Genomic DNA, 12,638 nt, shown 5'->3' with positions numbered 1-12,638 from the left:
ACATTTTCCTACCCTTGAGAATGGACTGAATCCCAGGAACTTAATTTTGTCTTTCTGAGTTAATCAAGTTCCCTCCTCTAAGTGTTTTAAACTTTAAATATACGTTAATATTTATGTTTTAATATATCAAACAGTATGTTTAATGACAGTATTAATGTTTTAAAACTAGTCTTTAAAATAATTTTATCAAGTACTTTATTTTTTTTTATATATTTTTTAAGATTTATTTATTTATTTATTTATTTGACAGACAGAGATCACAAGCAGGCAGAAAGGCAGGCAGAAAGAGAGAGGGGAAAGCAGGCTCCCTGCCGAGCAGAGAGCCCGATGTGGGGCTTGATCCCGGGATCCTGGGATCCTGGGATCATGACCTGAGCCGAAGGCAGAGGCTTTAACCCACTGAGCCACCCAGGCGCCCCTTTATCAAGTACTTTAAAAGTACACACTGATTTCATCATCGTAATTTGAGTGTTCTGAAGGATAAATGTGTTTATATATAGTGAGAGAGACTTAGGTTGAGAACACATAGGAATTGGATGGCCCAGTGGGTTGAGCCTCTGCCTTCTGCTCAGGTCATGATCTCAGGGTCCTGGGATCGAGCCCTGCATCGGGCTCTCTGCTCAGCAGGGAACCTGCTCCCCCACCCTGCCTGCCTCTCTGCCTACTTGTGATCTCTGTCTGTTAAGTAAATAAATAAAATCTTTTTAAAAAAAAAACACCACATAGGAATGATATAGTGGTTAGGTACTTTTTATTTCTTTCCATATCTGAATTTTAATGTCTTTAGAAGTTTCTTAAGGAAACTTTACGAAATAGCATAGGAGTATTCGGTAGGGTCACATAATGTGCAGTATTGTCTGAGGTTTAAATATATAGAGAGAGACATTGGCTGTTTAATCACAACTTGATTTAGTTCACATGTGTTTGTTTAAGTAATCCTAAATCTTTGTAGGGGTAACAACATAACCTGTATTGGTTAGGAAATTCCAGTTAATTTAGGCTTTTGGAGGCCAAAAAGAAGTCTTGCATTTACTAAAATAAATAATTTGTATTTTACATTAATTAGATGTATTAGGAGAAAGAGATTTAAAATGTAAATTTTTGGTATTTATTTTACTGAGGGATAGTAAATCCTCTAAATCTCCTTAAAAGTATGAGTACAGAAGGTTTTCTTAGAATCTTTTAATTTATAACCATAGCTGTAAGTAACCTTTTTAACTAAAGCAAAAGAGCTGACAGGTAATATCTCTGCTTTGCTGTGGACATACTTTCTTTATCCTGTAACTCAGCTGGGACACTGAGATCCTTAAACTAAAATTAGATTCTTCATTTTTTTTTTTAACTGTTTTTTTCTGAAGGAAAGTTTTAAAAAAATTATTAGTATATAGTATAGTATATAGTATATAGTATGTAAGTCTATTAGTTTTTATGTAATAGGTTATATATTCTTTTTCTCCTCAGAAACCAGCTGTCTGATAATTTAGTTGAATAAGATATATGAACCTATTCCAGGTAGAAAGCTACTTTACAGTTTAGTCTGCTAAACCCTAATTCAGTATCCAACATTTGTGAAAATTAAAAGTGTAAACGATGGCACTTTTTTAAAGTAATAACTCTGGAACCTGTATTTCTCCCAGTTTAGGGAGAAAATGGATATATTCAAAGCATTTGGAGTTTTGGCTTATTTCTTTCTTAATTGTCCAAAAGAGTTTTTCACAGCTCTCCTAGAAATATAAGAACTTAGCGATGCTGGGGCACCTGGGTGACTCAGTTGGTTAAGCGTCCCAACTCTTTTTTCTTTTCTTTTTTTTTTTTTTTTTAAGATTTTATTTATTTATTTAACAGAGAATACAAGTAGGCAGAGAGACAGAGAGAGAGGCAAGCAGACTCCCTGCTGAGCAGAGACACCCCCCCCCATGCGGGGCTCGATCCCAGGACCCTAAAATCATGACCTGAGCCGAAGGCAGAGGCTTTAACCCACTGAGCCACCCAGGCGCCCAAGCATCCCAACTCTTGATTTTGGCTCAGATCATGATCTCAGGGTCCTGAGATTGAGCCCCGGGTCAGACTCCGTGCTCAGCTGGGAGTCTGCTTAAGATTCTCTGTCTCTCCCTCTGTCCCTCTGCACTTAACGCCACAACCACCCCCAACACGTGTGTGTGCTCTCAAAAAAAAAAAAGGAACTTAGTGGTGTGGTGTCTTTAAACAATTTAAGAAGGACTCTAGTATGCTTGAGAGATTTTATACTTTGCTAGAAATCTCTCAAGACATGCAGTTGACTTGAGTTTTATGCCTCATACTAATACACTCATTACTTTTTGGCAAAATCTGCAACTCCTACAGCCATACTACTTAGGCATCAGAAGGACTGCTGCCTGATTTGCCTGATTCCTACTCCCTGACCCATAATTCAGTGGGCTTTCACAAATACGAAAAAAATTGAGCCTAATACTCAGTCAACAGAAGAAATTTTTAATTTTAAAATTGATAGTTTTTTATCAGAAATTAAGGCAAACTAGAGATTATACAGGACACTTACTTACCAAGGAAAGGAAACATTCTCACTGCTCAAAAAAGGCATGTAGAAACCTGCTTCACTAAGGGCTCAAGAGTAAAACATAGATTCATATCTATACAGATGCTTTCAGCTTCCCATGTACTCAGTTGTCATTGGTTTATTTGTCTTCCAGGGAGCAGCAGTTTCCTTTTAAAGAGTTTTGTGTCTTAGAACTGTACCCTTCCTACTTCATGTGCAATACATAACTATGCTTTGTAATTCCAAAGGGTTGCATTAAGAACGAAGAAAAATAGGGGCGCTTGGGTGGCTCAGTGGATTGAGGCCTCTACCTTCAGCTCGGGCCGTATTCTCAGGGTCCTGGGATCGAGCCCCACATAGGGCTCTCTGCTCAGCCGGGAGCCTGCTTCCCCCTCTCTCTCTCTCTGCCTGCCTCTCTGCCTACTTGTGATCTCTGTCAAGTGCATGAATAAAATCTTTAGAGGAAAAAAAAAAAAATGAAGAAAAATAGACCTAAGTAGCTTATGTATAAAAGAACACCGGAGAAATTTAACAAATGGGATATAGGAGGATGTTATAATTTTATGTCCGCATAGGTTATATGCCTTAAAACTGTTCAAAAAGGTTGAAATGTTAGTATGGAAAGAGACACATGAAGCTAGAATTAACAACAACAAAACAGCTACACAAATACCAAATAAAATAGAATTTAAGGCACAAAGCTTAAGTAGGATAAAGGATACTACATTAACAAGTCACCAAGAGGATGTCGTGAACTCCTATGCACTCAAAATCTATTAAGGAAAAAAGCAGTCTCCCACTGTGGTGCTCGGTGGAGACCTGGCCAAAGTACAGCGAGCTGTGTGCGTGCTGAGCAACACCGCAGACATTGCTGAGGCCTGGGCGCGCCTGGACCATAAGGTTAACCTGAGGTATGCCAAGCGTGCCTTTGTTCACTGGTATGTGGGGGAGGGCATGGAGGAAGGAGAGTTTTCTGAGGCCCTTGGGGACATGACTGCTCTTGAGAGGGATTCTGAGGAGATTGGAGAGGATAGTGCTGAGGTAGATGAGGGTGAAGAGTATTAGCCTTTCTCTACGATTTTACACTCCGTTGTCTTAGGACTGTCTTATTTCTGTTCTGGAAGCTGTCTGTTGTGGCTCTAACTTGTCAATAAAAGTGATGTTTCTATTTAAAAGATAAAAGAAAAAACTTGTAAAATTATGAGATCATAAATTTTAATGAGTTATTTTCAAGTGCCTTAATCAAAACTGATGGGATGAGCAGACTAAAGATTAGTAACTATATGGAAGATTTGAACAACAAAAATAATCTTCATTTACTGATGGATAAAGCAGACCAGTATTAAGAAGTATATGATAGATTTGAACAATAAAAGTAATAAGCTTATTGTAGTATATATGGAAACCTGTACACAAGAAATAGAGATAATTATTGTTTTAATACATATGGGACATTCACACAATTTTTGTAGTAGGCCATACAGGAAATCTTAGCAAATTTGGAAGATTCTATATCATTCAGAGCACATTCTCTGGCCACAGTGCAGTTAAATTAGAACTATAAAAAGGATGGCTTAAAGGAGGTAACTTACCAAGTTGAAAAGCTTTCCCCAGGAATTAAAGAGGAAATAAAAAATGGAAGCTCTAAATTTGCTGTAAAGATATTGTATAGCAAAACTATATTATAATGTCAGATGTGTGGGTTACAAATACAGTGAGAAGTAAAGAGAAGGTTATACCTTTAACTACATTAATGAAAAATTTAAGAATGACAAATGAATTGAGAATACCATTCAAGAAGCTAGGTACAGAATCTTAAGAAAGTAGAAGTAAATAATAATTGTACAAACTGATGAAGTAGAGCAAGGAAAACATAGGACTTCAGTAAAACCAAAAGCTGTTTCTTTTTAAAGAAAAATTATATAGAAACAATTTTTATAAAAACTTTATAGAGCAGGCCTGAAAGGAAAAGAAGTGAAAAGGTACCAGTAAACAATAAGATGAATAAATAACAAAAATGGGCATAATTGAAAACATAGAAATAGTGAATATATGTAAGAGAATGTATTCTGAACAACTTCTGCTGATACCTTTTTAAATCTAAAGAAATAGTAACTCTGTAGAAAAATTTAATCAAATAGACTCAGAAAGAAATAGAAAACTTGAATAAAGTAATTATTAGAGAAATTGTAGTAAAAAAATGATACCTTTTGAATGACATCAGGCTGATTTTTTTTACTCACATACTATCAGCTCTTCGAGGAAAAAATGTAAGTGAAAATTTTCAGAGGTTAGAAGAAGAAGAAAAGCAACCAGGTCCTTAATATGAGATTGATGTAACTTTTAAATAAAATCCCAGTAAGGATAGAACAGGAAAGAAGTATATATATATATATCAGTCTCACAAATAGAGATGAAAAAAATTTAACTCAATAAATCAAAAGTAGTTATTTTAAGTATAGGCTAAATAGGATTTATCCCAGGAATGTAAGTTCAACATCAGAAAGATTAATACCAAATTAACAGCCTTACGGTTTAAAGGTTTAAATATTTTAAAACTATATGATATCTCATATGCCAAGAAATTCTTACAGTAAAATCTAATGTTCAGTACAAAAACAAATCAGAAGTGGAAGGGGATATTCCTAACTTAAGGGGATTAATAAAAACTCTGTGGCAAGTATCATACATAACGATCAAACTTTGAGAAATATTCCTAGTAAACTCAAGAACAAGGCATGGATGTCTACGAACTATATTTCTGTTCAACGTAATAGTGGTGGACCTAGTCATTTCAATATAAGCTACAGAGCACTGAGAGTGGATTCACTGGGCAGGGGTCGGCAAATCTGGCTTCCCACCTGTTTGGTTTTTTTTGTTTGTTTTTTAAAAGATTTTATTTATTTATTTGACAGAGAAAGAGAGATCACAGGCAGGGAGAGAGAGGGAAGCAGGCTCCCTGCTGAGCAGGGGGCCCGACGCGGGGCTCGATCCCAGGACCCTGAGATCATGACCTGAGCCAAAGGCAGAGACTCAACCCACCGAGCCACCCAGGCACCCCTTCCCACCTGTTTTTATAAGTGAGTTTTAGTGGAGCCCACAGCGGCTGTCTATTTATCCTCATGTTGTCAGTGGCTGCTTCTGCATGGGCACAGCAGACGGCAGTAGTTGTGATGGAGACTGTAGGAACCACAGAGCCTAAAATAGTTTACTAACTGGCCCTTCGCAGGAATTTGCCAACCCCTGCACTAGTGCTACATGTATTAAGTTGTATAAATTTCAAACATAATGTCATGTGAAAATAGCTTATTGCAGAATAATACATCAGATAGAGTTTGAACACATGCAAAATATCTCAGTATATTATTTATAGATACTACTTATGTAGTATTAGTATAAATGTTCATGGCAATCATAAACACCAAATGCACGGTAGCATTTACCACAGTGGAGAGAAAGATGGGGAGCAGAAAAGGGAGGTTACCGAGGAGGCTTCACCAGTTTCAGTAATAACTCTTTGTTTAACAAACATGGAACAGGTGAAAATGTTAGGATTTGATACATTACTGAATAGGGGGACATGAATGTTACATAACTTACCTGTACTTTTTTGAAATTTAAAATTTTTCATAATTTGAAAATTAAATAATTTGATACAGCTAATGTGTTAATGACAAGTCAGTAATATTTTAATGAGAATGCGCTTAGTATTTTTTCTAGTACAGATTTTACTTTCTGTAAAGTGATAGGAATGAAAAATTTCATACTTTAATTTTACCAGGAATATTATTTACATATACAGTTTATTGACAGAAGGGCACAGAAAGACAACTAAGAAGAATAGCATGATCCTTATTTAGGTTTAGAGTAATAATCAGGAATGCTGAGGCCTGAGCTGAGATGTGCAGTAAAGCTAAGGACAATAAAAGGCCCTTTGCTCAAGAAACAAAGACAACAAAGAAATATTTGACCCATGATGTAACTGGTGTAATTTTTTAAATAGCTAAAGAAAAGTAGAACTTAGAAAATACACATTATGGAAGAAAGAGTACAGTTGAGTGTGTCAGTTTGTCTCAGCTCTGTCACTAACTAGCTGTGTGATCTTGCAGAGGTCCTGGTTTTCAGAAGCATAATGCGAAGCAGTTAGCTTGAATGAGCACACTGGTCCCCTCCCACCTCTGATTCAGTGTCTTGTTGACTCCTGTTTTCAGTCCTTTGTTCCCATCAAAAAATACCTTCCAACAGAAATAAATGTGGGGGACTTAAAGCCTGAGGTAGATGAAGAGTTCGTACACAGCACCTAGCCACTCCAGCTCATTTCTTCAAGCCAAGCGGCTTATCTGTCCTCACTCCTGACTGAACTACTTAAGGTCTTCGAACAGGCCAGTCTCTTACTGGGCTCAGAGTCTTGGTACCTCCTGTTTTTCTTCTTGCATACTCCAACTAGAGATTTGCTCCTGTGCTTTATAGTTGTGTTTTTACCCGACGGTCTTCTAGAGTTGCCTAGGCAAATGGATGGTGGAGCCTCTTACTGAATTAGCCAACAATGATGAAGAGCAGGCTTTGTGGGGGAAATTGCTGTGTTTGCCTTTGAACATGAAATCTGATCCAGTGTCAGTTGAATATTCAAATAGAGATAAACAGTAGCTTCTTTAAGTATACAGATGTGGAGATTAGGAACACAGTCTAGGTTGAGAGTGTAGATTTGTTATATAGTGTAGTTACCAGCTTATATATGGTAATTCAAGGAAAAATAAAGAATGAAAAGAAAAGAAAACATCATACTGAGTCCTGAAGGAAACCAATTAAATTTAAGGGGTGGGATAGTTAGGGAAGAGGAAGAAGGTTGAAGAGTAGCCAGTGAGATTGGAGGAAAACTGAGGAAGTATGTCCTCATGGAAGCCAAGCACATAGAGTAGGATGAGGACTTGTGGGGGGAAAAAAAGCGTTCATGGGGCCAGGGTAGGGGGTCGAGGAAGAAGGGGTGTTCACTGAATCTAACAATGAGTCATTGGTGATCTTGGCAAAAACACTGTCCGTGAATTGGTGAACTAGGAAGCCACAGATTATGGCAAGTGGAGGTGTGAGTTGAAACAGTGAATGTAGCCAATTCTTTGAAGAAGTTTGGCTGTTCAGTGAGGATGGGGAGAGGCTGGGGATCTCTTTGAGACTCAGTTAATTTAGGGAGATTGGGATGTCCAGATGTGCGTGAAGCTAAAGCTTCCAGTTTAATCTATTTTTCTCATGGAAGGTGTCGGTAGTTAATGTACTGAGAGTGAGAGGGTGGTGAAGTAATGCTTGTGATAAGTCGAAAGGATTTGTTGTGGAGAAGAGGAGAGAGTAACAGCCTTGGAGAGTAAAGAAAGATCGCAGATTAGAGACCAGTTTTAAGGTGGAGGCAAGAGCACAGCTGTGCTACCATCTGCAGAGCTGTGTGGTGTATATTTTCTTTCCGGCAGCTCCACCTGCATCCTGCATGGGAAGTCTTAGTGTTGATAGAGGGTGAGTAACTTAGTCTGATCTGGGGTTGCCATTTTGCACCGTAGATGTGACAGAAGTGTAGCACAAAGGTGTTGAGGAAGTTGGCGACAAAGTAGTTGAAGAGATAAACCAAAAAGGCAGGACCAGGGCTCCGCCACCTGCAGCCACAAGCCAAATCTGACTGCTTGTTTTGTTTTTTTCATTTTAAATGTTTATAAAAGTTCCTGTGTAATATCTTATAATATGCCCCCTTGGCTCACCTAGCCTAAAATATGTACCAAGGAAAGTTTGCTGATCCCTTATCTCAACCAAAATAGGGTTACAGTAAAAACAGAATGGGACTGACAGGTGGACATAGAGGGTTCGGAGACTGAAGGTCTCAGTCAGATCTTGGGATAGCTGAGTAGGAGACTAAGAATAGGAGGCTGTAGTGAGAGGATTGTGAGTTCAAGGTCTCAGAGCTGGGGCAGCTGTGCTTGAGCTTTTGGCCATGGCAGTAGGACCACAGTAGAGGCCATGGCTATCCATGGAACTGTCAAGGAACTTGAGAGCCTGGGTGGGGATGATGAAGTCACCCAGGAGTTGCAGGAAAGGAAGTCTGGGAGTTGTGCCATTCAGATTGGGATGAGGTAGTTAATCTGATAAGTAACAAAATCAAAGTGTCAATCTCTAAAGGGGAGGCACACCAGACTAGAAGGCCAGTGATGTTTAAAAAGGTGAAAGTCAAGCAGAGAGAGTCTATCATATGGTTTCACTTAACTTGTGGAGCATAAGGAATAACACAGAGGACATTGGGAGATGGAGAGGAGAAGTGAGTTGCGGGAAATTGGAGGGGGAGACAAACCATGAGAGACTGTGGACTCTAAGAAACAAACTGAGGGTTTTGGAGGGGAGGGGGATCGGGGGATGGGTGAACCTGGTGGTGGGTATTATGGAGGGCACGTATTGTAGGGAGCGCTGGGTGTAGTGCATAAATAATGAATTTTGGAACACTGAAAAAAAAAATGAATGAATGAATGAATGAATGAAATGTGGGGGAAAAGGTGGGAGTGGCTAGTGAATGTTGGGTAATAGAAGCATAGCCAAAGGAACTTAGGATCTTCAACTGGATTCCATTCCTAGGGCTTTCAGGTGTCTTACGGGTTGGTCATTCATTTAAAATAAGATAGCTTTCCATTGTTGCTGTAGCTAGGGAAGGCCAAAGCAGGGCACCTTTTTTTTTTTTTTTTTTTTTTTTTTTTAATTTGATAGAGCTCACAAGTAGTCAGAGAGGCAGGCAGGGAGAGAGAGGAGGAAGCAGGCTCCCTGCTGAGCAGAGAGTCCAGTGCGGGGCTTGATCCCAGGACCCTGGGATCACGACCCGAGCCAAAGGCAGAGGCCTTAACCCACTGAGCCACCCAGGCGCAAAGCAGGGCACCTGTGTGGATAATAGACTTCAGCGTTCCTCAGTGCTCTAGGGACATAATCAGCCTGACTGCCTTCATGCTGGAAGCCATTCTTACTGATCACCTAGGGGCAGGGTTGTTGAACAACTTTCTCATAAGGGACCTTCAAGTCCTTTCTGATGCCGAGTCTGTGATAATACAAATATGATACAGTTTTCCCTAAAATATAAGTAAATAGCCCACTTAACTCACAGATGATTTTTCACTTGTAATTCCTTGTTTATTACCATGCACCAGCTGGCTCTGTTGCAGGCACTTCGTAGGGCTACAAAAGTGAGCATCCCTTGGTGTTATCTGTATACCGCTCTCTAGCCATCGTTTCTTTATGTATGAGCAAGTGGCAGCCATGCTTTGACCTATGTCTGTTTCTGCTCTGCTTTATCTTGACTTCGGGACCACAGATGTAATAGTGCTATCTACCAACATAAATATCTCATGGCATAAAATGCCTAAAACTCTGAAGCCTTTGTTCCTCTGTCTTAGGGCATGTGCGGTAATACCTCATAGTCAGTGAGCCCTCAGCGAATGTTTTTTTAATTAAAATCTTTCATTTCTACAATAGCATAACCTATACCTTTACACAAAACTTGAATTTAATGTGTTTTGTGTTTGTGTGCCTGTTTTTCAACTAGTTGATGGATTTACAACTGAGTGACAGTAACTTTCGTCGACACATCCTGTTGCAATATCTCATTTTATTCCAGTATCTCAAGGGGCAGGTCAAATTCAAAAGGTAAGTTCATATGGGTGGGTAGTAAATGATTTCTAAACAGCCCTCTCTAAAAGAGGACTCACATACTGATATATTTTTCTTATGTATCAGACACATTTAATGCGTGAGGGTCACATCCCTGAAACCTTCCTTTTGCAGCAACTCTGGATAATCAGAGGCTTTTCTTAGAGATTCTGGATGTTAGGATAGTTGTTTCAGAGAAAGGTGTTGACTAGATCTGCTGTCAGTGGCAGTCAGTCCTGCTGAGCACTGAGGTTGCTGGGGTCCTCAGCTGTGTGGGTGCATCTCTGTTCCAACTTCCACCATTCACCTCTCACCTCACTCAGGCATCTCCAAACCTGATGGGAAGACTAAGCCTGTAATACTTTCATGAGGTGTGAAACGGTCTAGGACATTAGAACTCAAAAAAAGTGAAGTAAATCTTTGAAGACAGAGGAGTTCCAGTTTCTTTGGGGTTTTAGAAACCCTAATCAGCTCCTCGGCTTCCTGAGTACCTCCACCTGCAGCACAGCCACTGCCTCTCAACCTACCCATAACTGAAGTCGAGTTCATCATTACTTGATGGCGTTTTTAAGTTTGCAGAGCAATGTTGCATTTTTAGTTGTGTGAAAAACATGCCTTTACTACCTGCTAGCTTTGAGTCCCACTTTCATGACACACTGGGTGCAATTCAGCTTTCAGACTTGTGATTTTAAGATGACACATAGCAAGTACTCAAAATGTTATTTCTTATCCTTCTGTTGTTGAGTTTCAATATAGCAGGGCAGGAGGAGGAGGGACTTTGGAGCCAGACCTAGGTTTGAATTCAAGCTTTATCTGTATGGTCTCTGTTTAATAAGCATACATCCTCATTCTGAGAATTAGATGAATAACGCATCTAAAGTGCTCATTCTGGCACAGTAGTCCGTCACTGTTTACTGCCTGGCTATAAAGCATTCGGTGCTAGTGAAAGCTGGAGTAATGGCACCCATTAACACTTTGGGTCTGCCTTCAGCTTTCTCTAAGGTTTTCTATTCTTGTATTTTGATTGCCTTTTGGAGCAATGTACTGAATGTACAACAGGGAGAGGAATATGTTATTATTCTCTCTGAGGTTTTCATTCCACGTTAAATTTCTTATTTTAGGAAACACTCATTGCTCTGTTCATAGTTAATCAGACTGATTGAGTGTCATCCTCCTTCATACACCTTTGTGTCTTAAATTCTAACCATCTTAAATGAAACGCAAGCATTTTCTCTTATAATCCTCTCATTTGTGATTGTTCTTATCTTGGTAATTTTGGACACTATTTGACACTTTTGGTTAACTTACCTATTATATGCCTTGGGTTTTTATAAGACCGTATATAAGCCTTACAATTGAATATACATTGCTGTAACTCAAGCCCACTTTTGTTGCTTTGTTCCCTAGTTCAAACTATGTTTTAACTGATGAGCAATCACTCTGGATTGAAGATACTACAAAATCAGTGTATCAAGTAAGTTCAACATGCAACAAACCCATGATTGAACAAAATGGAAATTTAGAATTTTCTTTGTTTCAGCCCCAAATAGGAAAATAAGGATAAAGTTAAGCTCAGGTACAAGACCACAAACACTTCTTGGTCCTCTGCCTGCAAACCACTCCTATGATGCAGAAAGTTGTTGAAAGCTTAGTATATTCTTTCTAATCACAGCTACTATCTGAAAACCCCCCCGATGGAGAAAGATTTTCAAAGATGGTAGAGGTATGTGTTTTATATTTACATAGTCTTCTTAGCACCAAATAGAATTTCAAAGGCCTTCATTACACAAATTAATTTCCGTGTTTTTCCCAGCATATATTAAATACTGAAGAAAACTGGAACTCATGGAAAAATGAAGGCTGCCCAAGTTTTGTGAAAGAAAGGTAAATATATACTCATCTCAAGCACCATGAGAAGAAAGACATTTCAAAATACAGTTTGACGTGATTATTTTACATCATGTACAGATGTATGTATGTATTTCATATTAAAAAGTATAGGTTTAACTCTGTAAGAATACAACCGTTTTTACTTCTAGTTGAGTCTTTCACCTCAGATTTCTTGTCCTTAAGTTTCCAGAACAGATTAATCTATTATTATTGGGAAAAAATGGTATATACCCACTCCTTGTAATTTGTCCCTGGATGTGGCATTTTTCTCTTCTGATGAGTGTTCTATAGTAATAGAAAACGTTTATGTTTTTATGGGAAGAAAACAATAATTGAATTTTCTTTTACATTAAAAACTTTTTATGTGTGCTATCCATTTATAATTCCAGTGTTTTTTATTCACCACAGAACGTCAGACACCAAGCCAACAAGAGTAGCTCGCAAGAGAACAGCACCAGAGGACTTCCTAGGGAAAGGACCTAACAAAAAGATTCTGATGGGAAAGTAGGTTTACCTTTCTCCATATGTAGGATGGTATTCTTTTTTTTTT

General features: G+C 38.7%; 1 protein-coding gene across 1 annotated transcript in view; it reads left to right on the top strand.

Annotated features, from left to right (window-relative positions):
• THOC1 (THO complex 1) overlaps nt 1-12,638 on the top strand; it is a 53,289-nt gene that overhangs the window by 30,046 nt on the left and 10,605 nt on the right. Inside the window, exons 12-16 of the mRNA XM_032859800.1 lie at nt 10,095-10,195; nt 11,606-11,672; nt 11,871-11,921; nt 12,012-12,082; nt 12,497-12,592. Of these exons, the coding sequence (XP_032715691.1) occupies nt 10,095-10,195; nt 11,606-11,672; nt 11,871-11,921; nt 12,012-12,082; nt 12,497-12,592 (386 nt within the window). The remainder of the gene's footprint in view (nt 1-10,094; nt 10,196-11,605; nt 11,673-11,870; nt 11,922-12,011; nt 12,083-12,496; nt 12,593-12,638) is intronic.

Source organism: Lontra canadensis, unplaced genomic scaffold, assembly GCF_010015895.1.
Source record: "Lontra canadensis isolate GAN:19392208 unplaced genomic scaffold, GSC_riverotter_1.0 scaffold17, whole genome shotgun sequence".
In the NCBI taxonomy this organism is placed as follows: Eukaryota; Metazoa; Chordata; class Mammalia; order Carnivora; family Mustelidae; genus Lontra; species Lontra canadensis.
The sequence above is the reverse complement of the archived record's forward strand: the minus strand, read 5'-3'. Positions and strand labels throughout refer to the sequence as shown.